We start from the raw sequence: 27,260 nt of genomic DNA, 5'->3' as shown, positions 1-27,260 counted from the left end.
TAAGTGCACCAACTGCAAACTCTCGGTTCACAAGAAGTGCCACAAACTTGTCACAATTGATTGTGGGCAGCATTTTTTTACCATCAGAGCCCATGGTGCCAGTCAATCCACCATCCATCCCTTTAGACCCTGCACACACAGCAATCCCACATAACCTTTCAACTCATGAGGCTTTAGAACAAGTTGATGAAGAGAATGAGGCAGAGAACTCTGGGGAAGGTGGCAAAGCTTCATCTGGTCTAGGTCTTAAGGACTTTGACTTGCTCCGAGTGATTGGCAGAGGAAGTCATGGGAAAATACTGTTAGTCCAACTGAAAAAATCAAATCGTATGTATGCAATGAAAGCAATGATAAAAGAGCGTGTCAACATTGATTGGGTACAGAGAGAGAAGTGCGTTTTACAGCAGGCATCCAATTGTCCTTTTCTAGTTGGACTGCATTCTTGCTTCCAGACAGAAAGCAGGCTGTTCCTTGTTCTAGACTATGTCAATGGGGGAGATCTACTGTTTCATGTGCAGCAACAAAGAACGCTTCCTGAAGAACATGTCAGGTTTTACTCTACAGAAATCAGTTCAGCAGTCAAATACCTTCATCAGCAAGGAATACTTTACAGAAATTTAAAATTGGAAAATGTATTACTGGACTCAGAAGCCCATATTAAACACGATTACTGCTTGTGTAAAGAAGGCTTACAGCCAGGAGATACGACCAGCACTTTCTGTGGCACTCCTAATTTCGTGGCTCCAGAACTTCTAAGAGGGGAAGATTACAATTTCAGTGTGGACTGGTGGAATCTTGGAGTACTGATGTATGTGATAATGATCGGAGAGTCTCCATTCCATCTTGATGAGAGCTCTGATAACCCTTATGAAAACTCAATCAAGTATGTCTTACAAGTAATTTTGGAAAGAGGCATTTTCATACCTTGTTGTCTGTCTGAAGCTGCAAGTGTCCTTGAGAGATTGCTGAACAAGGACCCAAAAGAACGACTGGGTTGTCCTCCTCAAAGGGACTTTGCTGATGTTCAGGAGCATCCATTCTTTCAAAATGTGGACTGGGACATGATGGAGCAAAAGCAGGTGGTGCTTCCCTTTAAACCAAATATCTCTGAGCAATGCGGTTTGGACAACTTTGATCCTGAATTTACTAATGAACCTGTCCGGCTCACCCCAGATGATAATGACATCGTGAGGGAGCTTGATGGATATGAATTTGCAGGTATGGAGTATATCAATCGTCTTACAACGTATGAAGAAGGGGTCTGATCCTCATTTTTTAACTATGTATTTTGCTTATGTTGCCATTTAACGCTTGGAAAAACTTGACACCAGCCTGAGCCTGGATAGAATTAACCATTTCACAGATGTCTGGAAACTAATATTAATTTATTATTTTAAAGTTATATTTAGATGTAATACTTGATTCTTATAGTCTATAGTAGAGAATATAGAATTTTTTGTTCATAGTTTTGATTTTTATGAACTGATTTAAATAACAATGAGGCAGTCACTCGTTAACCACACTTGTAGACACATTCCGTTTGTTGAGTGAGACATAATGCCTAATATTTTTTCTTTTTACTTATGATACAAGAAAACAATTTGTCTTTTAAGTAAAATATCTTACCTACGCTAGTTTCTCTCCAACCACATTACCTGTACATTTTGGGCTCGGTTTATGTAGTCTTCAGGAAAATCAAAAAAATAGCAACAATTTTGAATAAAAACACATATACTTGTATCTTTCTTATATGAAGAAAAGACAATATATGACTACAGGCTTTGGAAAGGTAATGGTTCTCATGAGGTGGGGCATCTGGAAATGGTTAAAGGATAATTTCTTAAATGTTTACAAGTTTTGAAGCATTCTGAATTTGGAACTACATCTTTAAAATTAAGATGCGATATAGCATCCTTCTGTTTTAGTATGATTTTTAAACCAACGATCTGAAAGGTAACCATCATCATCTAAATGTAAATAAGTTATAATGGTACAATCTTAGTTTAATTTAATTTTAGTTAACGATCTGGTTTTGGATTTAGAGCGATCTGAAATTTGTAAACATTTATTTAATAAATTATCTTTTTGTTTGTTTGTTTAATCTTTTTCGGATGCCCAATTTCATGAGAAATATTGCTTTTCCAAAGCTTGTAGTCATGTATTGTCTTTTCTTCATATAATTTAGCTTGAAACTAATGAAAACATCAAAGGAAAATGTTTATAGAAATTTGCATGTTCATTTCCGAGGCATGTATGTTCCTATTAATGCCTGGAACTTGTTTTAAAACAAAAAGCAGTATTCACAACATAAACTTGCAGAGAATTCTAACATGTTAGAAATATGTTTATGGTCTCCCTTTTAAGTGTTGCTCTTTTCGATGGGGCATTTCAGAGCGTAGAATAATCACCCAGGGTGTTTGTTTACCATGTTTATTACTGAGGCCACATTAGAATTCTTTTGGGCTTTTGAACCTCATTTTGAGAAACACTTTCTTCAAGATATTCTTCTGTCCTCCAGTTAAATAGCTGAAAGTGTGTTCATGGTTTAATATTTTAAGACAGTATAAGCAGAAATTTACAACTTTATGAACATTTTTGAACAAATTTTACATGAATGACTTCATTAGATACCTTCCTTGTTCCCCTCAACAAAATCTTATCAGTTTTCTGCCAATGATATCCAAATGATGAGCATTTTTCTTTGATGAGGTTTTCACCATTATTCATGGTGGTGTTTTCTTTTTCAATTTTTTAAGTAATAAGATTAACTATATTTTATACAGAATTGCATTACAAATATGTTTTCAACTATTTTTGTAGTATTTAAGTGTTATGTCAGTTCTTTTCATGGCATATAGAAATTGTCTCAAAATACTCTTTAGGGGACTAAGTTTATAGTCAGAGTGGTTGGCATTCTGGTGTTCTAAAAAAATTTATTTTGCGTAATCCTGTGGTCAGATCATTTATGCATATGTAGCTTGGGTTAAATTTCAAGTACTGTGTTCAGCACTGGTATATTTACTGTATAAATTTGTTTTGTTTTGATTTCTGTCATGTAGAACACTGCCTTGGTCATCATAATGTAATCTGTGTTGTGTTCTTCTTTTTTCATGTTTACAGCCTTTAAATAAAACATTTAATATAAAAAAAAAAAGAATATGCTGTGGACAACATAAGCATTTTTGGTTTGTTTCTGGCTTACTTCTCATCCAAGGAGACCCACACACCCTCCTGGGGAACAGCAGACCCCTCTCTCTGCCTTCCCACCCCACCCTGATGCCCTCTCCTCCCTCAGCTCCTGATTATAATGGGCATACCATCTTTCCCATGCAGAGAGCCCTGTCCCATTCTAGGGGAAAGATGGGGAGCTGTGCTATAAAGGACAAGGCTATTCACAGGGAACATCAAATTGAAGTGCAATCTGACAAATGACTCAAATCTGAATCGGCTGGTATTAAGATCTTAGAGTGGGCAGAGGAAAAAGCCTCTGTTCTCCAAATGACATAATGGGACATTTAACAGATTTTCTTCAAAGGGCAAATGAACAAACAAAACTCACCATTTACGACTCAAATGGAGTCAGTGAAGAACAAGCTGCTTATTAAAAATACTGCCTTGGAGGAAGCAAACCAAGGAGACTTGTTTCTCCCTAAATGGCTTGCAGTTACTTTTGGTTTTCAAAATTATCTGGAGCCCTGGAGGCTAAGATCAATAATATTCCCTGTCTCAAAGACAGCAGATGGCCAGAGCACAGCATAAATACCTTTGAGCAGTTCCTTCTCTGATGGTGGGAGGAGACAGCTTAAGGTTGACAAATCTTTTCCCAGAAATGATGTGGCGATGAACGTGAGACCTGCATTTACCTAGTACTCCAGGGTGAGCTCAGGACAATCCCAAGCAGGAAGATTCCAGTCTTGCCCAGGAGCAACCCAAGAACAAAACAGACCTTCTGCATCCAGGTGCAAGGAGTTCTAGTCTCCTGAAATGGCGCTAATGCATGAGACAAGGTTCTTCTTAGGGATGAATTAGGGAAACAACATGATCTTCCCCACTGTCACACCTGCAGGGTCCCCCACTGTGTGGCACAGGTTAAGAAGAGAGAAAATCCGAGACAACACATCACCAAGATCAAGGCTTGAGACCAGGAGTCATGAGGGTGAATCCCCAGGGGGGGCACATGGACATCTGTTTTTCAATGTTAACAGATTCATTAAGGCTACATCTATACCACACAAATTATCCGGGTGCTTTGGCAATTCTCCAGATCCCTTGGAGACCACACCACTCACTCAGATGTGCCATCTGCATGAGAGATTCCAGGGCCGGACCACAGTCAAAAGCATCACAATATACAGAACGTGTCTGTGCAGAAATGACCCAAAACAGAGGAAGCCAGGGACCACACCTGCTGACCTAACAAGGCCCACAAAGCCCCATCCAATAAACAGAATTTCAGTTAGAGACCTCCCCAGGGCAGATGCAGTCTTGAGATATCTCTTGGATTGCTATATTTTTGCAAGTAGCACATGACAACAGGAATGTTTCTTCTTACCTCTCTTTGTTCTGTTGACTCAGCTCCCCCATTTCCCTGGAAACTCATGCAGGAAAGATCAAAAATGGTTTTCTTCAAGTGCTGATTGTCTGTGTACAGTTCCTTCACAAGCTGTATGAGGTCACTGACCTGGGAGATAAGAGCGGGGGACACAGCCACCACTTTAAGGCAAAGAGATCCTAGGCAAGCTGCCTGATGTGAGCCTCTGTTTCCTCACCTGTAGGACGGCTACTGTGAGAGCTCCCCATGATCTAATGTCCTCAACACAGTTTCAGTGCCCAATCAACAACAGCTAACACCACTTCTGCCTTCTATGGAGGCCCTCGGGAGGAAGTGTCCCCCATGGCTGAGGTTTCTGCAACTGTGTCAGACCCGATTTTATGGCACAGACTTTCTTCCTTGTACACCTACCCAGCAATGTCAGTAACAAAAACTGCTATTACACAGCAATGCACAGCTAAACACTCCTTCCTGCAAGCTTTAGTCAATCATTCCCTGCAAAATTCCTGAGGAGGTGTCCAGCCTAATCCCTGTTTTACAACAAGGAAACAGAGATACAAAGAAGCTAACTATCCAGGGCCCTATAACTACGCTGTCTGGTGAACAAGATAAAAACAATGTTCTAAATGTCAGATCCCGTGGGAAAAAGAAGCTGCCTCCTCAGAGGCAGAGGCGGGCCCAGAATCAAGATTCCCAGGCTCCCAGTCCAGTGCTCCTCCTCCAGCCATAGGTTTTGCTGGACCAGGTATGCAGGTAAGTGAGCAGATACCTTGGCTCCCTGCAAGCTCCAAGTAATTTTTCAAACACTGAAGAGGAACAATCATAAACCCTTCAAATAAGAGTGGAAAATCTCATCTTGACTACACATGGTAGATGTCCAATACATCAAAACATGAATAAAATTAATCCAATCCTCAAGGAGGATATGGTGGGTAGAACAAGACTTTACTAAGAGCCAACCAAGCAAACTGCCTGCTGCCCTGACCAGGGCCATACTAGGTACTAGCCAGCAGCTGGGATTGTCTTCATTTTCTTCCTCATCAAAAACTAACAGCTGCCTCAAGGCTCTTTGACCTACTCCTCCAAAAATACCCCAATTTTTATAGATCTCCTTGATATGTCTTCTGAGCCTTACAGGGGCTTCTTTTTCTCTCTCTCTCTGCTGAGAAAACCCTCTACCTGGACAAACTCCTATTCATCCTTCAAAACCTACTTCGAAGCTCGCTTCTGTTCAGATGCTTCTCCTGACCAAGTAGCAGGCAATTACTGTAACCTCTCCTCTGCTACCCCTATACCATGTACAGCTGCCTCTCACAGCAGCCTGTTTGTTTGCATGTCTGTTTTCTCTGCCAGGATGTGAATGATTCCATGAAACTAAATCTCAATCCTGCATCTAAGGTAATTTTACAATACACCACACAGACTCTGTACTCACATGTAGATCCTTGAACTACTGTAGATCTACTTCTATCCTTGAACTACTGTAGAACTACTACTCACATGTAGATCCTTGAACTACTGTAGATCTACTACTATCCTTGAACTACTATAGAACTACTACTCAAATGTAGATCCTCTTAGATCCTTGAAACACTACACAACATTCAGCACTCCACTGACAGACAGACTGAAAAACTTTTGCAATTTACAAAAAAGATGCACTGATCACACTTGGGGCTATAATCATTCAAAACCTTTTATTAATGCCTACTATGTGTGCGAGGTACTGGAACACCAGAAATAAGTAAGCCATGAGATGTTCATAGCCAAAGACAAAAAACCAAATAATCCCAGATCGGTCTAAGAAGGACATCAGTGAGGAACACAGTGAGGACAGGGGAGCAGCCTGAGGGGAGGTGTTTGCTGTTCCTGAAGGGACTGGGACCTTCTCTTCCAGGGGTGCAGACCTGGGCCAGGGCCTCAGCCTGAGCAGTGCACATGGGAGGAGCCAAGCAGGACAGCGGAGGGGAAGACAGGACAGGAAAGGGACTTTCTGAGTCTCACATCCCCATGATCAGGAACCCAAGAGGCAACAAATAAACAAATAAAAGCACTAAAAGAGCTCAATACCTTTTTCTTAAGTTCTTCTTGAGAAAAATGCTCCACTTGAAACCGATTATGCTCTTCAAGGCAAATACTCAGATAAGATGTTTGATCACTATAAAATGAAAATGGTTCTTCTGCCCAAAATAAAATAAAGTAAAAAAGGTGGGGAGGGGGAGGAGAAAAAGAGTTATCAGAAACAGATCCAAGACGGCTCCCAGTGCAATTCATCTACAGCAATTTGAACGGGGAGGGAGGAGGGGTACAGAAGCACACACTGGGGGTTTAAAGCACCACCTCTGGAGCAAAAGTAATTTTCCTTGCTCTCCAGGCTGATATTTCAATGTAGAGTTTCATCTTGGGCTGTAGGTTTTCACTGAGGCCAGTGCTGAATTACAATTTGCATATCAAGTGCTGTGCGCTGTGCCTGAAGACCGCTCTGAATGGCACAAGCAAATGGTGATTTCAGTTTAAATGAGTGAGTGATTCTGTTTAGGCGAGAATACAGGAAAATTAGATGTGACCCTGAGGGTAGAACTCAGGGGAAATAAAATTGTCTGATGTATTTTCACTGGCCTCAGAGCCCTCCTGGGAAGTGAGTACACCAAGTGCAAAAAGTGCTGCTACAGCCAAGACAAGAGTCACAATCACCTACACATCAGGGTCTGCCTCCTCTGCAGCAAATGGCACAATCTAAAAGGGGGGAGGGCAAAGGAGGGGAGGACATTTACTGAGTGGGGCACATTCCCAATAGTATCGCTTTTAAGACACATGGGTAAGTCCCACTGCACCTATAATACTGGGCAGGAAATTAGAAAGAGCTAGACCTCAAAGGGGCACACCCTGACTCAAATCTGGACAAATCAATTCACCCCTGTCCCTTCAGCTCAGCTTCTCCATCTTTAAAATGAAATTAATATGTGCTCTGCCCAATGAAACGACTGCAAGGACCAGTGCTGAGAATGGAAGAGCCACAGACATACAGTAGGTACCCAAGAAATGTCAAACCCACTACTATTTTCCAGTTCTTACCACATGTCCCAGACCCCAAGCTAGAGATCAGAAAGGAATGAAATACCATCCCACACCATAGGGGTATCTGGGTCTGGCAAGGGAGAGGGCTAGACACACTATGATGAGCAGCCCAGCCGTGTGGATTCTACAAAATGCTCATACTGTAGCCCATCCTAAAGGAGTCTGCAACACTAAAAATGCCATTTCAACAGGATACAGTTTCAATAGGAAGTAGTAAGTGCAACCCAATGCCTCTGCTGTCAGGCTCCCTGCAAGATTGTAGAAGGTAAGCAGGGCCCAGTCAATGAGGAGTGTTGATCATACAGAAAGAATTGCAAGTCCTCAAGGTTACCTGAAACTAGGTCAGCAAATGATATGGAATATAGTAGAAGCAGCCCAGAAGCAAGCCTGCAACAGATCCTCTGCAAAATAAATACAATTTATTGGACCCATCTACTAGGAAGGCAGAAGCCAGCCAGATGGACTGGACATTGTCACATCAACATGCCCACCACAAAAACAGATCCCCATGTGAAATTCTAGGGCTGCTTCAACTCATGAAGTTCTGGGACTCATAAAAGTTCAGCCGAGGACCTCCAAATGGAAGAAGCAAACAGAAGTATACATAGAAGACAACGCATACCTTCCCGCCTCTGGATTTCACTGATCTGCTCCTCCAGGATCTTTTGCAAATTCCGACAGGAGAGCACATCCTGCTCCAGTTGCTTCCGTAGGGCAAAAATGGCATTTAACTCGGCCTGCAGGCTGTCGATGCTTGGTGAAACAAGATACCAGACATTGTCAAACAGACCTATTTGTGCTTTAAGATGCAAAGTCTAGCGAGCCTTTCTATGATTTTTATGTCACTTGTGTTTTTCTAGTTACAAAAGTAAATACATGTTCATTGCCGAAAATTTTTTAAAGTACAAAGAAAATTTATTTTTATATGTATAAAGAAAACAAAGAGGATCCCATTCCCAGTTAACACATCGCAGACTACATTTCCCCCTAATCTTTTTCTCTACAAGCATTATCACAAGGCAGAAATAACACTGCGTATACAATGCTGAACTGTGTAGCCTTGGCTTAAATACTACTTTATGTTTCTGGAAATTATTTACTACATCATTTTTATTTTATTTTTCGTACTAAGGATCGAACTCAGGACCTTATGCTTCCAAGGTGGTGCCACTGAGTTAAATCCCCAGCCCATACTGCATCATTTTTAATGACTATATAATATTAAATCAGGTGAATATCCTACCAGTTACTGTAACTCCTCCCCTATTGGTGGACATGTGGGTCATTTCTGAATTCTTGCTAGATGTAACTAGGTGGAAATAATCTAATTCTCCAGGGTGCAACTCTGTTTGGAATAATGCCATGAGATGGACGTAGAAGAGAGAGTTCTGGGCCTGGAAGGTACCTGGCCCTCAGACTTCAAAAGAGAAAAACAGAGGATTTCTGCTGTGATCCCATCAAAGAAGTTATACTGGAAGAAAGGGTAAGGAACAGGAGGGAAATAAAAACTAAGGAAGAAGAGTGAGCTAATAATAAAAGAGAAAAGGACCAATTTAAGGGCCAAAAGAACTCCACTGCAGTGAGTTAGCCACCCAAAAATGCACAGTATAAATGGACCTTTCTTCTTGACTGGGGAGGGAGATGGTCAAGTTTCACATTCAGATCAATGTGATATACTGTTAAGCTGTGTGGAGAGCTTGCATGGAATTGGAAGCCCAGAACCCAGGTGAGGCCATGAACATCCATACCTCCGAGTCTGAATGAATCTTGAGGTGGCTCATCCGACAGAACTTTCTCCAGTCATGGAAATATCCTATATCTGCACTGATTCGTACAGTAGCCACTAGGAAATGTGCCTCCCTAACATTTGAAATGTGGCTTCATGTACTAAGGAGCTGTTTCATCTTATGAATTTTAAAGTAAGCATAATCTTAAATAACCACACATTTACTGATTATTCTACTGGACAGTGCAGATCCATGGTGTGGTTTGACATTAAGTTATTCCCTTAAAGAGGATTCCCAGCAGTGAAATCAGTGGGTCAAAGCATATGAACATTTTTAAAGCCACTAAAACACCTTAACAAATCAGAAAGCCTCCTTCTCTAAACAGAGACTATATCACTCTTTGTCCAGTGTTTCACCTATGGTTGGTTCCCTGACAGGGTTCATCAACACTTTGAAACTATCTGTAAACATTTATTAATTATAAGGATTTTCCTAAGGCAAGGGGCCAAAGCTTTTATCAGATTTCCCCAAAGGGGTACAGAGCCCCCAGTTGGCTAGGAGCCACTGCTCTGAATACATGTGCCAGGTTCTCAAACCCCATTTCTCCTTCAGAGATTTTTTTCCAGCTCTATGCATCTAACTGTACACATAAATCAACATATCCTGGAAGGAAAATAAACCATTATGTCTAATCTTCTGTGCCTGCTGCTTTGAGGACGGTTCATTGTGAAGCAGCCTTCCTGCAAGGGAAGGGGCCTACCAGCAACTTGTACCTAGTTCCATTTGAAGACAATCATAATGATCAATTTGTACGGCTGATGGGAAACCTTCCCGAGGTGTCACAGCACAGCACAGCTTGGATGTGGTTGTGCTGCTGAGACATTTAACCAGGAAAAAAAAGGAGATTGTTTTAGTGAAGCTCCTGCGATTAGGGCTGGGGATAGCTAACTGCCACACTCCCTCCTCCATTTCTGACAGGGTGAAAAGGACACAGCTGCTGCTCCTGTGTCTGTCATTTATGTTTTCTCAACTCCAGAATTGTATAAAGATGTGAGGAATTGGCAGAACAAAAGGTGACTCGTGCAGAAGGAAATTAAAGCCCCATGTATGCTTTCTGGACTGGAGGCAGGGGCTACGGGAAGCAAAAATGAGACAGAGAGCCAAGCTCACAATGCCATACTGTGACTACACAGCTCCCTGACCTTGACCAGCCAGATAAACTGTCTCATCTGTAAAGTGAGGATAATGTCACCCTTCTTCTGAGACTGTGGAGGAATAAATGAAATGTGACATCAGAAAGCATGTGACACAGTCCCTAATGTGTAGGAGGTGCTCAGCAAACATCATTTCTTTTCTTTTGCATACCTCAATGACTCCCATACAGAAGAGATACTTATGAGCCAAAATTTTTGATTCTCACAAATTACAACCATAAGTTTCATTGGAGACAATGTTGTCCCCCCACCCCCTCAGAACATTTGTCAAGGTCTAGAGACATGTTTGGTTGTCACAACTGTGGTAGGAGGAGGTGAGTGTGTTACTGGCATTTGGTAGAGCAGGGATATTGCTAAGCATCCTTTGATGCACAAGACAACTTCTGTGACAAAAAAAAAAAAAAAAACAACCCCCAATCACAGTACTGCTGAGGCTGAGCAAGCCTGGGTTACAGGAAGTGCAGAGTGAACCAGCCCTTGAGAGGGAGGCTACCAGCAAGGACCTAGGCTCTGAGGCCACAGAGATACAGCTCTGATGGTTCTTCACTATGGTTCCCTTAACATGTCAGGGACATAAGGTGGAATAAGGCCGCAGATTTCCAAGTGCTCCCATAGAGAACAAAAAGGAAAGGTGAAAGGATCAGGCTCACAGTTGCACACAGTTTCTCTCCTCTCGTTCCCATTTTAATCACAAATATGTTCTGTGTCTCCAGTCACTCTCCTTTATTGCCAGTTTCTGCACTGCTGGAGTCACAAGTGAGCATGCCACCTGCCCTCACCCACAGTTCTGCCCCCTGGATATGTCAGGGTCTGAGGATCCAAGAGCCTGGGAGCTCAGCTCACGAATGCTGGCACAGTGAGGCATGCAGGAGCACTTCATGTTGTCATGTTTAGTAAGTGCTATTATTTATTGAGTGCTTACTCTGTGCCAGGCAGTGCTAGGAATTGACACAGTACCATCTCTTATAACTGAACAAGCCTGCAAGGTAGGGAGATAGGCAGGCAGGTGGGGAGGTAAGCAGGAGAACAGATAGGTAAATTGGCAGGTAGATAACTAGATAGTACCTAGGTAAGTTAGTAGGTAGGTAACTAGTTGATAGGCAGGTGAGTAGATAGGTAAATAAGTTGGATGATAAGTAGGTAAGTTCGTGGGTAGGTAGAGAGTGGGTAGGTAAGTAGGCAGAACAGCCAATCTGCACTTTACAAACCCACACACTGAGGCTCAGCATGTGAAATAATTTGCACGAGAGCTCGGAACTGCTGTGTGACAGAGCTGGGATATGGACCCAAGCCATCTTTCCCTAAATGTACTCTAAGTCTAAAGGCAAACAGGAAACCTTGTAAGTTTCCTGGTTGGTCACTGCTCTGACCCACTTCTGACCCGTCTTATCCACATTTGTGTTCATTAGGAAAGAACCTGTGAGACTCAGAACCAATCACGATGCTGAGAGGGCTTGACAGTCACTTCCCACAGCACCTCTCAGCACCTAGAATCTACCCTGGCTCCCCAGAGAAGCTGCACAACTAGAGTGAAACTGGTGCAGGCCCTCTTGGGAGTTCTCTGTGACTCAGCCCCTCCTCCAGTGAAAATGGCCAGCAGCTGAGGCTTCTTGAAAAAGCTCACTTTTGGAGAGAGATGCCCACACCCAGAATTTCATCAACATGTTTTCGTTTCCTCTAAATTCATTTCAGATTTTAAAATCTAGAAATCATCGTGTAGCTTAGAGGACTGAGCCGGGGGAGGGGCACGCTGCAGGAAGCATTTCCCAAAGGCCCTGGACAGCACAGCTGCCAGAGGCTCCCAATGACCCTGGGGGAGCTCCTGGAGGAGGTGAGCAGGCAGAGTGGCCAGAGGTAACCACAGGACGGGCAGGGGGTCAGGCAGAAGAAACACAGAAGGGCAACGAGCTGGGGGCCAGCTGAGCCTCCTCACTAGAGTGACACAGAGGCGAATTTTGAAGGAGCAGTGGGAGACAAAGCGCGGGAGGCCAGGGGGGCAGGAAAAAAACACAGGTGAGGGCAGAGGCAGGAGCACACAGTCCTAGGAACAGGAAGAGCTTGCAAAGGGTGTCCACAAAGGAAAACTGAGGGGTGGTGCTGGTTCACTTACTATAGAAAATTCTGGATAAATACAAAAACAGACAAGGTCATATGACGAGCCCTGCCCCCATCTACCCACAGCCCAGCCAACAACCCGGGGAGCCAGGGCCAATCTTGTTCTTTTGCTATCTCCACCGCGTCCTCAGCTTCTGTGCTGCTTTGAAACAAATCCCAGATACCATATCCTTTCAACTGTAACTATTCTCGTGTGAAGAGGGATGTTGTTTTTATGTGAAAAATTTCTGAGATCAATCCTGCATTTATAGATGTGCAGACAGAAGTCTGGAGCAGGCCACTTGCCTGGGGACACAGACCTAGCGAGTGGGAAAGCCAGGACCAGAACAAGACCGCTGGCCTGTAACTCACTCTCCTCACCACACCTCCAGGCACCAAATCATCCATCATCTGCAGACCAGGTCACTCCGAGGCCCAGAGGGTTTCTTGGGTCCTGGAGTTCTGGCAACATCAGTGTGACTGTGGACAGATCACTTAACCTCCCTTAGGTTTCACGGACTCGTGTAAAAGAGGTACAACATTATTACTTACCTCACAGAACAGCTGTGACCATCATCTGAGGTAACAATACATATGGAAGCATCTCTAAGTATATAATAAAGTATTTTAAAATCTGAGCATTATAATTTATCTGATGTTGTTGTGAGGTAATTCTTGACAGAAACCAGGAATACCTGATTGTTAAGCAGGACCATCACCATCCAAGCACTTTGTAAACTTCCTAAGCAAACTGGCAGGGCTCTGATGCCACCAGCACTTACATGACATCCAAACAGAAACCCTTACCTGTCTGAGTTCTGCAGAGACTTCACCAGGTGGGTATAGATGTCCCGCTCCTTCTTTAAGACCTGCATTAGCTCTTCATAGTCTGACTGTTGCTTTTCCTGGAAATAACAAAGGCATCTGGCATTAGGGGAAGAATCTTAAAGAGTGTGGCTCCACATTATGCAAACATATGTGGCTAGTTCTGGTTTTTAAAAACCACAGGGAGGTGAGGCCAAGCCAGGCTCCAGTTCAGACCAGTCAGATAGCACCACCTGCAGGAGGAGTGAAGAATGCCTGACTGCCACTGCCTGCCAGAGTGCGCATCTGGAACGTCCCCCAAAGGCCATGTGTTAGGAGCTCGGTCCCCAGGGTGAAACTACTGGAAGGCAATAGAAACACTGAGAAGCAGGGTCTAGTGGGAGGTCCTCAGGTCATGAGGGGCTTGCCCTCAAGATGGAGCCCCCTTCTATTTCTTTTTTGCTCCCTGGCCATGAGGTGAGCAGTTTGCTCCACTACTCATTCCCTGCCATTGCCTCCAGTACCCCTACCTGAAGCCCAAATGAATGGGACTGACCAATCTTGAACTGAAATATCCAAAACTGTGAGCCAAAATCAATCTTTTCTCTTTACAGAGTAGACACATCAAGTGTTTTGTTATAGTAACGTGAAGATAATACATTTACCCAGCACAAAGCTGAGAGCTGTGCTTCCAATATCCAACGACTGCTAAGAATCATAGAATTTATTTGCCCAAGGTGAAACTATCACTCCTCAAAGCTATTGATCATTATTTTCACAACACTACAAAGAAAATGTCTTGCCACACTTGCTCTTGCTCCAAAGAAGAGAAATTCATAAACCAAAACCTAACAAGACCCGGGGTCAAGAAATGTAACATGTTCCTGACAGCTTGAACCACCAGTGGTACACACATGATTTGTCCTATCTGGCAGCTTTTTATTAATTTTGTTAGTAAAAAGACTGATAAAAGTGACTACATCCATTGGTACCACCAGGAGGCTACAAGCCTCCTGATGAGACAGTCTTGTATGTACCACCAGTGGTTCAAGCCACCCAGCACCAAGACCTATAAATTACAGCGCCGTCATGAACGTGTTAAAGTAGAGTAGAAGTCAAGTGTGTAGCAGTTGGAAGGCACCCAGAACAGAGAAAAGTTAGCTGTGTGGCCTTGGGTAAGCAGCTGAACACTCCTGTATTAGGTTCAGTCCCCACTTTTATGAAATGGGGATATAGATGGAGGCATTTCCAATTGTGAATTTTTTTTTAAGGTTAAATTTTGGCCCTGTCACTTACTAGTTTGGCCAAGTTACTTACCAGGAGCCTTGGCGTTCCTACCTATAAAATGTTGAACAACAACCTCCATTAGACAGAGTTATAGAGCAGATAAAAGATACACTGTGCACCGTAAGGAAACAGGAACACATGGACCAATTCCAATACTGGGACAAGGGAAATCAGGGACAACAGAAGATATATTTCCAGCATTCCGTTGTGCTAGAAAATAAAGAAATGCTTAAAAAGTCCAATGTTGCTTGCCAGGGGCTGGGGCGAGAGGAAAAGAGGGAGTTACTTTTCAGATACAAGGCTTCAGTTATGGAAGATGAGTAAGTTCTGGAGATACAATGTATAGTACAGTGATTATAGTGAACAATACTGTATTGCACACTTGAAGTTTGCTAAGAGGGTAGATCTAAAGATGTCCCCCAAAATTGGTACTGTGAGGTAATAGATATATTAATTAACTTGATTATGGTAATCATTTCACAATGTATACATATATCAAAATATCACATTGTACAACTTTAAAATATAACATTTTTATTTGTCAAGTATGCTTCAATAAAGCCACAAAAAAATTTTTTTAAAGAAGAAATGATGGGGTGGGTGTGGTAGCACACACCTGTAATCCCAGCACTTGGGAGGCTGAGGCAGAAGGATTGCCATGAGTTTGAGGCCAGCCTAGACTACATAGTGAGTTCAATACCGGCCTGAACTACACAGCAAGACCCTGTCTCAAAAAACGAAGGAAGGAAGGAAGGAAGGAAGGAAGGAAGGAAGGAGAAAGAAAGAGAGAGAGAGAGAGGGAGAGAGAGAGAGAGAAAGCTAGCTAGCTGAATATTGTCAAAATGACAGAGAAGCCAGTTTGAAAAGGCTCCCACCAGCCAAATCTGGGACAATTTGAGCATCAAAATAATGATAATGTTAGATTATAACCCACTGATTAAAACAGAAATTCATGAATCCATACTGATATGATTGAGTAAACGAAAAGAATCAGCTTTTCTTTACAGAAAAATGATAATAAATGTAGAATGAATGATGGAATTAGAAGCATCACCATTTGGCAACCATCATGGTAATAAATAATTCAGCCAAGAAACATTAAAAGATGATAAAACTAGTAGGTGAAAGCCTGAAGATTGGAATTTGTACAGACACAAAACACTTCCCACAAGATATTTAATAAAAGGGAAAAAAGAGTAAATGGACAGTCATGACTCCTGGCAGACACTGCCTTGATACACTTTACAAAGTCAGGATGGCTAGTATGGTAATGGGACAAGCTGAAATCATGTGCCACTGGACCAGACACAATTAGAAGAACACAGCATTACTACTGTGACACTCCTGCCAAAGAGGTACAGACTGGATCTAACTATAAGGAGAGATCAGAAACCCCTAAACTCAAGGGCATCCACCAACATACTGGCCTGAACACTTCAAAGGTCTGAAGGTGATAACTGTCGAGGAAAAACTGAGGAACGGTCCCAGACCACAGACTAAAGAATCAAGACTGGAAAAAGTGAGGTGTGATCCTGAACCAACTCTTTTACTGCAGAGCATTGCTCAGACAATGGATTAACTACAAGTGAGTCTGAGGATTAGAAGGGAGTCATCATCCTGGCTAATTTCTCAGCTCTGGTGGCTGAGCTGAGTGACCCTATTTAAAGGGAAAATAGACCCTAAAGTAATCAGAGAGCACAGGGCTTCAGTTGGAACTTTCTCTCAGGTGACTCAGAAAAAAATAAAATCCTTTATTCTTGTAACTTTTCTATAAATTTCAAATTATTTCAATGTACATGATAAACATTGAAGTTAATGTGTGCAGAACACCTACCACACTGGCCAGTATGAATGAAGTGCTGTCCAAATGCTAGAGAGAAGACTCTATTAATGGACAAACAGGACTATGAACAGCCTCTGTAGTTCATATTAAGATACCAGACTGGCAGGTCAGGGATTTAGCTCAGTGGTGCCGCCACCTGCCTCAAAAGCAAAAGGTCCTGAGTTCAATCCCCAGTACAAAAAAAAAAAAAAAGATACCAGATTGGCCAGGGGTTCTTGACCTAACTAAAATCTAGAGGCTCCAAGAATGTGAACAGAAGAAAATATTTTATCTTAATTTCCATTACCCTCTAGCTGAAATTTAGCATACCTCTCAATTATGAGTTGAAGGAATACTAGTATCGCTATAAACCATAGAGGTACTAGTGTTATCCTGGTGACTTCCTCATCAAAAGAAATACAACTATTTTATACATAACACAGATACCACAAAATATTTCTTCTTATCACTACTTCAGAGCTATAATGGTCACTACAGTCACTGTCATATCATTTTACAGCATAATTTTTTATATTTTGAAAACTAAATTTCAAAATGTTTGGTATCCTTCATAATCCACTTCATGCATTTACACATGTTTCCAGAGAAAGTGATCCTTGGCTACAGGTAGGCTGCCAAAGGGACACAGAGAGAAAAAAGGCTAAGACCTCAGCCCCAGGAGAACACTGCTGTGCTTCCAGCCCTCAGAAAACAGGGCCTGGCAGCACCTGTCCAGTAAGGGCCTTCAGTGCTACACCACCAGGACAGTCCTGACAAGTGAGTCACCCAGACTGCTGGAAATGTCAGGCCCTAGTGTGAACCATACCATGTGCCACAGGCACAGGAGCTCCCAGATGCCTCTGTGCACAGAAACTGTTTCTGCGGGGTTCTCCCAGCTCCTGCCTACACACAAGCACCTGCGCAGCCAGAGCATCCCAAAGAGTGGCTCAGAGCTGAAAAGGGCATCAAGACAAAGAGACCACAGGAGACCAAGTCCTCAGCATGTCAGCCACCATGGTAAATGCTCTCCAGGATCCCCACAACAACTAAGGTGTCATCCCTCCCCATGCTAGAGAGGTCAGGGTCATGAGGCAGGGGCATGTGCCACAGGCCTGTGCTCTTCAGACCACCCCTCACTGTCCCACAATAATGCCTAGCACTGGGTGACCACACAGGCAGTACTGGTACTGCCAACCACACAAAGGCCAGCCAAAGAAGACAGGAAAAGCCAGTGACAAAATTCATAAATCCTTAGGCAGGTGTGGTAGCCCATACGTGCAATCCTGGCACTTGGAAGGCTGAGGCCAGAGGACTGCAAGTTCACGGCCAGCCTACTCAAAATCAAACAAAACATAACCTACTGTTTCTTGAGCACTTAACAGGAGAGGCAGTGATGGTTAGTAGTATGTGACCCTGTTAACTGTGTGACCTTGAACAAATTATTCAGCTACTCTATGCTTCAATCACCTCACCTATACATTAAGATGATAATCCTATGTATCTCATGGGATTGTTAAGGTTAAACGAGTTAATCTATGCAAAGCTGTCAGAACAATGCCTGGCACAGAGTAAACACTGGATAAATGCCAGCTGTCCTAAGTTCCAGGTGCTATGCTAAGTCCTTTACAGACACTGTCTCTAGCACCACAACAGCAGGGGCTGTTAGTCTTCCCATTTTTCAGTTGATGAAACTGATTCTCTGGCAGCAGAAGTAACTTGTTTGAGACCACTCAGCTAACAGGTAGTAAAGTTAGAGTTTGCACTTGTAACTTAAAGCTAACCAACAAGGCCTAGGAAAAAAGACCAGTGAATGTAGATTTCTGGTGGATGGAACAGAGACTTCAGGAAGGCAGTACAGGCAGCGCGTGAGAAAAATCCCGATCCTGGCCCCTGCGTGTGACTGAATCTCAGGAGGCTGGGCTCTAAGCCCTGGAGGAAGAAAACTCACAGCCACATCAGGGACCCTGGGTGCACAGCGGAGCCCCCTTCTCTCCTTCCTGGCAACTAGTCCAACCCTCACCAGGGTCTTCAGGCCACCACTCTCCTCATTCTGCCTCATCCTTTTCTCATGTCCTCTCATCTCAGGGTCACTGAGAAGTCCCTGTACGAAGGCTCCCAGGAGGGGCAGGGACTCCTTCCCCTCTTCAAAATCCAAGTGCCATCACTTATCACTCCCCACTGACACATCCCAGGGCAGCCCACAGCATCTGCTCAGGTCAGAGCCCACCAGAAAACCTTCTGGCCCTCCTCTAGCCTCCGGAGCACCCAGATTCACCCTTGCCCCAGAGCGCGCGTGCCAACCACCTGTTCACAGCCTGGGCCCCTTGCCAGCAGCAGTGCCCCAAGCCAGACACACTGCCTGGCACAAATCAAATGCAGCCACAAATACTTGCAGAACTGATCATTAAACAGGTAAGAGGGAAACATGGGGAGTGCTATGAATCTTAAGAGCAGAGATTCCTGTGGATATTTTGCATAAAAAGTCAGAGAGTCCAACGTCTTCCTAGAAGCAAATTGCTCACCCATGTTAAATAAATGAACTCTTCGGAGCCATTTGGGTCCCATTTCATCAATCACTTATTTCTCTATGTTGAATCATGCCCCATTAGAATGAAGTCATTTGGCTCCCTCAGCAGAGCTGACAACCCAGTAGATCTCCTAGGCACAGAGGGAGAGGGCCAGGCTGCCCAGAGGGAAGCAGTGAGAGCTCCTGCCTTAATTGGGGGTCACCAATCCTCACCCCCACCCAGCCCCTCCACAAGAAGCAGTCCCAACAGGAGGCCTCTCTTCACAGGGAAGACCTGTCACTGCTGCACATCTGCTGTGCCTGTGACTGTAGTATGCTCTCCACAGTGGAGTGAAGCCCTGCAGTGTGGTGTCCCCAAAACACAGGGCCAAGTCCTGGAAAGATGTCTCTCTTTTGTAAGCCAGGGCCCAACCTTACGCTAAACTAGTACAATTCTCACCAAGGAATTCCAAGATTTAGACAGAGACACCAGACATCTGGGAGTCATGGGAGCTAAGTCGTGTCAAATGAGACAGAGCCCATGGCCTCTGCTCTCAAGATTCAGGGACTGGCACACTTTTCACCTTCCCCAAGGTGTGGCTGCTCAGCTCCTGCCTGGCACCTGCAAAAGCATCTAGCATCTTCCCAGTTAAGACCCCCTTGCAAGGCAGTTTATTCAACATTGACTTCTGTAGCTTGCACCCCAAAGAACCTCAACTAGTACACTTATATTATTTCTAATTCTCTCAGAAGGAAGGCACCTAATTCCCACTTTACAGATTAGGGAGGTGCTTTTCAGGAGATTAACTGCCTTGTCCAAGGTCACAGAGTTGGTAAATAGCAGGACTGACATTCTTTCTTTTTTTTTTTTTTTTGGTACAGGGATCGAACTTGGGTCCTTGCGCTTGCGAGGCAGGCACCAGAACCACTGAGCTAAATTCCTGGCCCAAAGACTGACATTCTGACACTAAAGCACCTTCTATTTTCTACTGCGCCATTGTTCCCTTTATGACTTGAAGGAAACATATGTAATGTGCAGGCCACAATCTGAACGGGCAGCAGACATGTAAAGAGAAAGTTTAATGGGTCACTCTTGGTAATCAGAGCAATTTAGTGGCCTGATAAGTAGATGGTGTCTATTTCAGTAGCTATGTCACTGCCCTGCAACAAAGACATTTATTTTAAAATTTGGAAAATTCAGCAGCAATGTCCCAACCATGTCAATAACCAAGCTATAAATCTCTGGCTTCAGCAAGTCAAATATGATCAGTGTGTTTCACTCTCTCTTCTTCAATTCCCTGATCACCTAGCATTAATTCTCAGGATCACACAATGATCAGAAGAAAAACAGACCACCCAGACTCTATGGAGACATCATCAGAGCCTGGAGCCTTTTGTGAAAATGGGCAGAGGATAAATTCTAAATCAACACAAAATGGCCCAGAGCACAGCAGAAGAAATCCACATTTTCTTCAAAGAAAGGACTACAATCTGAAAAGCATAACCTTTTGTAGGGGGAGATAAAAAACTAGGTCTGCAACAGTTGAGGTTTCTTAAATTGACAACCAGAAATTTATCATTCTTATATGGTAATTTATAATCTTTATCCATAATTTGCAATTAGTCTTACAGAACAGAATTAAAACTGTTGCTAAAATACTTTAATATTTTACACAGTGATTTAAACATCACCAGGATCTATATATTACCAAAATACCCATGGAATGGCTTTCACCTTGTAGCTGTTAAGTACAGATACTGCCTAGCACACAAACTCAAAGTAAAATGGCAGAGATGATAAAATTGATGAGATTAAATATAAAAATACCCTGTTCGATAAGTTTACAAACATTTTGTTCAACATACTTTTTCGTGACTAAAATGTGATTCAAAATAACAACATTTAACTAAATATTCAGATTAGTGAAGCTATATCCCTGTTTAAAAAAAAAAACTGATGGGCTACTATCTTGTTTCAAATATATTGCCTTATTACAGTTTAAGGTACATCTTAACTGCTCTACTAACTTTGGTCAAAATCATATAATAAATGTAAGTTAGAATCACAAAGTATTAGCCCTCTGAGACTTAGTTTGTCAGACTTGCCCAAGGTTACCTAAATGAAATGATAGAGCTGAAGGAAAAATCCAGGGCCCCAGATTTCTGGCCCAGCCCAAGGATGCCACTAACCCATGCTGCCACTCTCATGAGTATCAGCAAAATGCAAATATACAAATAGAATTAAGGAAGAGCTCCAACTCTTCAGCCAATGGTGCCAGGACTGGGTCTGATACTGAACTGACATGCAACATAACGGCTAGTCCTGATTGCTAAAATACTCCTACACCTGTTAGAAAACAGTCAAGTTTCGACTGGCCTGACATACAAACAACTTGAGTTACAAGTGGAATTTTACTTTTAACTTATGACCAAAGTCATGAGTTACAACCCGAATGCCACCCACTTGTGCTTCCAGATGGTCTCAGATACAGATTTAACCCTTAAAGAGTTCTAGAAGAAAGGTTACAACATCCTTTCCTGTGTGGGGGTAAGTGAGAAATCCTGGGCCAATGTCTCTCTCAGGACACTGAGATCTGCCTGTACAGGAGGGAGACTTTGAAGGCTGTGTAGAGGAGCCTGAGCCTTCAATCGACCAACTTGAGTTACAACGAGCCCTCAAGAACGAACTGAGTTCATAAGCCAAGGGTCCACTGTAACCCAAGCCCATCTACTCCAACCTCTCCCACTCCCTGGGCCCCCATCGTGGGCCCTAGGGCCTGCCCCATGATCCACTATCTGCAGAGGTGGAGTCTGGCATGAGAGTGGGCCTTCAGCTCCCCACTCCACCCCTACTCCCTGAGTCTGTTCTGAGACCTAACGCCCATGTTATATGGTTGTTAATAATTTTGAGCATCACTTCAAAAAACCACAAGTCACAATCACAGGCATTCATCAGAGAACTAATTTATGTAAGAGTATTCGATCTGCTGCACATATGAACTTAATTAAAGACAAGTTTAAAAAAAAAAAACTTGGCCTAAGTTAACTTCTTTCCTGTCCCATATCTGGATGCCTGGTAGCATTATTCAGTCCTCACTCAACTAACATCTACAGAACCAAGCAATGGGCTGAGCAGGACTCAGGGATGAGCGCCAGTTCCCACTCCTTCAGGTCTGCCCTCAGTGCTGCATGGGGGCTCAGGTGAGGGGGAAGCAAATGCCAAAACGAGAAGCATGTGTGACAATAGAGGGCTCTGTGAAGCGTTGGCAGCCAGAGGAAGAGAAGGTGCCACATTGGAGCAGGGTTGGGCGGCACCCACAGGGATGTTCAGGAGTTAGCAGGAAGACAGGAAGGAAAAGCGGTGCAGGTAGATGGAAGAGCACAGACAAAGGCACAGAGGAACAAACATGTTTTCAGGAAACTGTAAGAAATCAGCTATTGCTAGTCATGAAAGATAATTTGGGGCTAGGAGATGAAGGGCCTCCTGTACCATTTTTCATGCCCATATGAACAGAAAAACCTCACCACTTGGGACCACATAGTTCCTGCAAGGCAACTCTTGATAGAGCAAACATGATGCTCTTCTTTTAATATTCTGTGATTTCTCGGCTTCACGTGCAGGGCAAACAATAAGACTCATCTGAAGAATATTAACCTGTAGGGTGGCTAGACGAAGAACTCCCTGTCCTACCTGCTGTGAGCTCAATTATCAGCAAGGAGGCATTGGAGGATGATCAAAAGAGTTCTCAAATATGTTTCAGAAGAGAGTATGAATACATTGGCATGTGAACATCCAATTTCAGTCAAGCTTACCTCCGAGAAGATGAGTTTGCTGCCTGGTGACTGTTGAGAAAAGTGCTTTTCTGTTATTAAGCCTTCGCTCCTGAACTCGAGATCCTCCGCAGTCATTAAATAACGGTTCTGCTGTATTGCTTCCAAATCTTTTTCATTGAATTTCTAAAGAAATGAAACAAATCATAAAAAAGTTTTCATCAAGAAAAAAATATTAAGAGATTTTTCCTAAACTCAGTAAGGGAAGATTTTTTATTTTGTCACAATACCCACAGGTCCCCTAAATAATTTCCATCATCCCAAAATATTAGGCAATTACAAAACTGTAATGCAACTCCATTTCCAAGTTATTACGACTGAGAGAGTAGCAGCATTCCAGCAAGGCAGAGTCGAGGACGATGGCTGTCACCACAAACCCTCCTTACTTGCCACCACTGTGGTTACGCTTCAGTGGGTGTGGAAGATAACACCAGACTCTGATTCACAGAACCAGTAACACACCTGGGTCCATCCTAGGGTGTAATCTCGGGTCCGCTTCCTATTCTGCTGGCCTACCTGGGATGATCTGAGGGCTTCTACATTAAAATCCAACCAGGTCTTAAGTCTCTCTTGAGACACTGAAAATTTCACAAAATTTAAATCGTCTATATCCACAAGGAGATCTGATTTCCAGGAAGAAAAATCCAAGATTGTGAATATGGCTTTAGTGCCTGGTCACACCTGAAAGGCTCTTTCTTAATGACACACAATACAATCCCCAACTCTAACCCTTGGGAAGATCTGACTCCAACAGCACAACAGGGTTGGAGACCATTTCTCTGGTCTTCGGCCAAGTTCAAGGATAGAATGTATTCCAACCACTTATAACTGGGAGGTTCCTGAACTCGGGTTCTGTTCACTCTCTGGGAAATCAAGCGCAGAACCACAGCTTACTCCTAAGTCCCTGGCTGAGACTGAGCTTGCCAAACATTTAAAAGAAATTAGGTGAACTCAACGAAGAGAGGAGTAGAAGCAATTCTTTGTAAGAACCCATTGAACTGTAATAGGAAGAACTAGGAATCAAACAACCAACACTACCTTTCTAGAATTGCCCTAATACAGCTGTGCTTGAATTACGCTTTCATTTTCATTTTTAACGAGTTCAATTATACACATATAGTTTGTCAAATGGCACTGTATAAGGTTTAATTGGTAAACAGCAATTCACTACCTCCCCATTTCTCACCTCTAAGTTCCACTTCCAGAAGAAACAACTTGCAACTCTTTAGCTATTTCTTCAGCTATTTATTTCCCCACTTCTATATTATATTCTTACTCTCACATTTCTTTATTGCTTAGGTTTCAGTTTTATCTACTTGCTCACATTATAGAAGTTTAAGAATTTAGCTCTCATATCATCTGCACCTCAACACTCTTCCTCACAATTATATCAAAATTTTAGTCAAATCAATATTCCGCATTTATATTTTTATAGCTATGCAAATACTGCTCAGCCAGTGTTCCATGATTACAATTCTGTTCATGTTCAATTCTTTGCTTTCTTGGAATTAGTAAATTTGTTTACTTGGTTTATAAAATTTAATTATGTACTAAATGTAAATTTTATTTCCAAACTCTCTAAAAGAACTTAAAACACATCAGGTAATCAACCAGTTCCATTTTATTTCTTGGAGCCATCCCAGCTGACACTGTCCCTCAAAGGCCCAGGGCTCTCCATACGAGTGGCTCAGCTTCACACTGGGACTTCCCTTTGCCATATTCCAAGGGAATTCCCTACTCTCTGGACCTCATCTCTCCTCCCCTCCCCTCCCCTTCTCCCCTCTCCTCTCCTCTCCCCTCTCCTCTCTCCTCTCTCCCCCTCCTCCTCCTCCCTCCCCGCCCTCCTCCTCCTCCTCCTCCTCCTCTCTCTCTCTCTCTCTCTCTCTCACTTCCTTTTTTACTGGAATCACCCTCACAGAGCTTCCTCCAAGAGTACATGAGAGGCAGATGACTAAGGATACCAAACATCTGGCAACACCTTTAATCTGCCCTTACCCTTGCTGACAGCTTGGGTGAGGACAGGATGCTGGACTGGAAATCACTTTTCCTCTAAGTCTAAATGCATTGTTCCTCTGTCTTCTATGTCCGTTGTTACTGCTAAGAATGCTGATGTCATAGCAAGTCCAGATCTTTTCTATGTGACCTATACTGTCCTCTCTCTGGAAGCCTTTCAGATCCTCTCTTTATCCCTGTGTCCTGAAATTCCACAATGACTTGCCGAGGCATATGGTCTTCTTTTACTCCCTGTGCAAGAAACAGGTCAGGGCCTTGCAGTGTAGGAACAGCTGTCCTTCCATTCTGGGAAATAGTCTCTCATTGCCTGGAAATTTTTCTTCCCTCTACTTTGCCTGTTCTGTCTCCCTGTAACTCCTGTTAGTCATATTTTGGAGCCCTTGAATTATGCCTCTAGGTTCCTTATCTTTTTTCTCCTTTTTTCCCATCTTTAGTTCATTTAACTCTATTTTCTGGGAGACTTACCCAACTTTATCTTCTAACTTTTCTGTTAATCATTTTATATCTACAATCATACTCTGAATTCCAAATAGGTCATTTTTCTTTTGTAGGTATCTTTTTAAAAGTCAGATCCTGATATTATTTCTTAGCTTATGATGTTATAGCATTGAATTTTTTGGATTTTTAAAAGCTATCTAATTTGGCATTGTTTCTATTTCCTGTGTGCCTTTGTCAGTGTGCCTCTGTCTATCATCTTAAACACTTTTCTCCTGTTTGATGGACTCAAGCAATCTACCTCCCTTCAAGAGTTAAAAGTGCTCAGAAGCACTGAGAGTAACAAGACCCTGGCAGCAGTGGCCTCACTGTGAGATGCTCAGGTGGGCACCAGGCTGTTGGCTTGGAGGACTCTCAACTCTCAGTACCTTTCCGATTTTTCTCTCCTGAGAGGAATCTCACTGCTTAATATGAATACTTACTTCCTCCCCACTTTCATTCAAGCAATCCACTCCTGCTTTCAGTTGCATCTGGTGACCTCCAGGCTCGAGTTTCTATGGTTTAAGGTCTCCAGAGATCTCCTGCTGGTGGGGAGAAAAGCATCACCTACAACTGCTTAAGATTCCAGCTAAATCTCCTGTTTTCAGTTATCAGGTTACATTCAAAACTTGCGGAGCCTTTCTGGAGTTATATCAAAATCAGTTTGCTTCTTTTTCTTTTTTTTTGTTTTCGTACGGGGATCAAACTCGGGACCTTGTACTTGCAAAGCAGGTGTCGGAACCACTGAGCTAAATCCCTGGCCCCCTCAGTTTGCTTCTTGTTGCCTTTTCACTCCCAAACATGCACCAGAATGGCAAAAGCTGAATCCTATGCAGTGACCATTGCTCATCCACTATTATCCAACACTGGGTTGTCCATTCACACCTACTGTTGTACGTCCTCCCAATTCTCCTAGTTAGTCTTTGAGGCTTTCCATAGGAAGCAGAATTAAACATCTATGTTCAGTCCATCATGGTTACTTGTAAGTCTGAATTCAATCTCAAAAATTCATGACACACCAAACAAGAAAGGAATTCCAAAACTGAAAGGAAGAGTCAGAGAAATACAGAGGAGAGGAGGGGCCTGTCCTAAATCAGGCACAGGCAGTATTCACAGCATAAGTACCTCACTGAGTGGCCTGGCCACTGAAGTAGAACAGGCCAGGCACCAGCTGCCCAGCACATGACCCAGGATGAGTTCTTCCCTCCGAGCTTTCTGTTTCTCTTACCTCCCTAATGGCTAAGGCCCAAATGATACAGAAAACTTAAAGTGCTCTGAATCATAGCAATGGAGACTAAAATCACAAATCTTCCTGCAAAAGAGTGGGGGGGCGGGGGGTGCTAAATCAAAAGATTTAAATACAAAAGAAAAAAAAGGTTATGGTACCTGAAGCAACAAGTCCTTCTGACTGGCGCTTTCTGTTAGGTGTCTGATCACTTGTTCTTGATTATGCAATTTTTTATTGCTTTCACTCAAAAGACTCTTGTAACGATTCTCCATTGCCTTCTCTCGTTCATTTACCTCATTGCGTAATTTTTCAACTTCATTTCTTAGGTCCTATCAGAAGAAAAAGAAAAAATGGAATTTATCAAAAATTTCAAGGTCACAATCTCTTACATGTGTGCCTTGCCAAATTACTGCTAGAAGACAATAAGCTAAAGATATATTTAACAAACATACACTTCCTTCCCATTTAGAGTCTTATAGAAACCAACTTTAAGATTATGTGAAATTTGGAAAAAATTTTATGCACACATTTACTATTTATAATGCTGAAAAATCAGAAAGACAAGGCCAACAACAGAGAAATAATAGAAAAAATTTTAAAGTACAGTATTTTTTAAAAAAGGATAATCAT

General features: G+C 42.8%; 1 protein-coding gene across 18 annotated transcripts in view; it reads right to left on the bottom strand.

The window, feature by feature from the left end:
• Cdk5rap2 (CDK5 regulatory subunit associated protein 2) overlaps window positions 1-27,260 on the bottom strand; it is a 193,924-nt gene that overhangs the window by 88,271 nt on the left and 78,393 nt on the right. For 15 of the 18 annotated variants that reach the window (XM_087182824.1, XM_087182822.1, XM_087182819.1 and 12 more), the window contains exons 13-18: window positions 26,789-26,959; window positions 22,898-23,041; window positions 13,473-13,570; window positions 8,253-8,383; window positions 6,623-6,732; window positions 4,553-4,681 (exon numbers count right to left, since the gene is read on the bottom strand). In XM_087182824.1, coding sequence (XP_087038950.1) covers window positions 4,553-4,681; window positions 6,623-6,732; window positions 8,253-8,383; window positions 13,473-13,570; window positions 22,898-23,041; window positions 26,789-26,959 — 783 coding nt within the window. The remainder of the gene's footprint in view (window positions 1-4,552; window positions 4,682-6,622; window positions 6,733-8,252; window positions 8,384-13,472; window positions 13,571-22,897; window positions 23,042-26,788; window positions 26,960-27,260) is intronic. The other 3 variants (XM_087182813.1, XM_087182817.1, XM_087182827.1) reach the window with 1 other exon arrangement.

Source organism: Heterocephalus glaber, unplaced genomic scaffold (genome assembly GCF_053883595.1).
Source record: "Heterocephalus glaber isolate CG9 unplaced genomic scaffold, H.glaber_assembly_v1.0 deba00001479, whole genome shotgun sequence".
In the NCBI taxonomy this organism is placed as follows: domain Eukaryota; kingdom Metazoa; phylum Chordata; class Mammalia; order Rodentia; family Bathyergidae; genus Heterocephalus; species Heterocephalus glaber.
The sequence above is the reverse complement of the archived record's forward strand: the minus strand, read 5'-3'. Positions and strand labels throughout refer to the sequence as shown.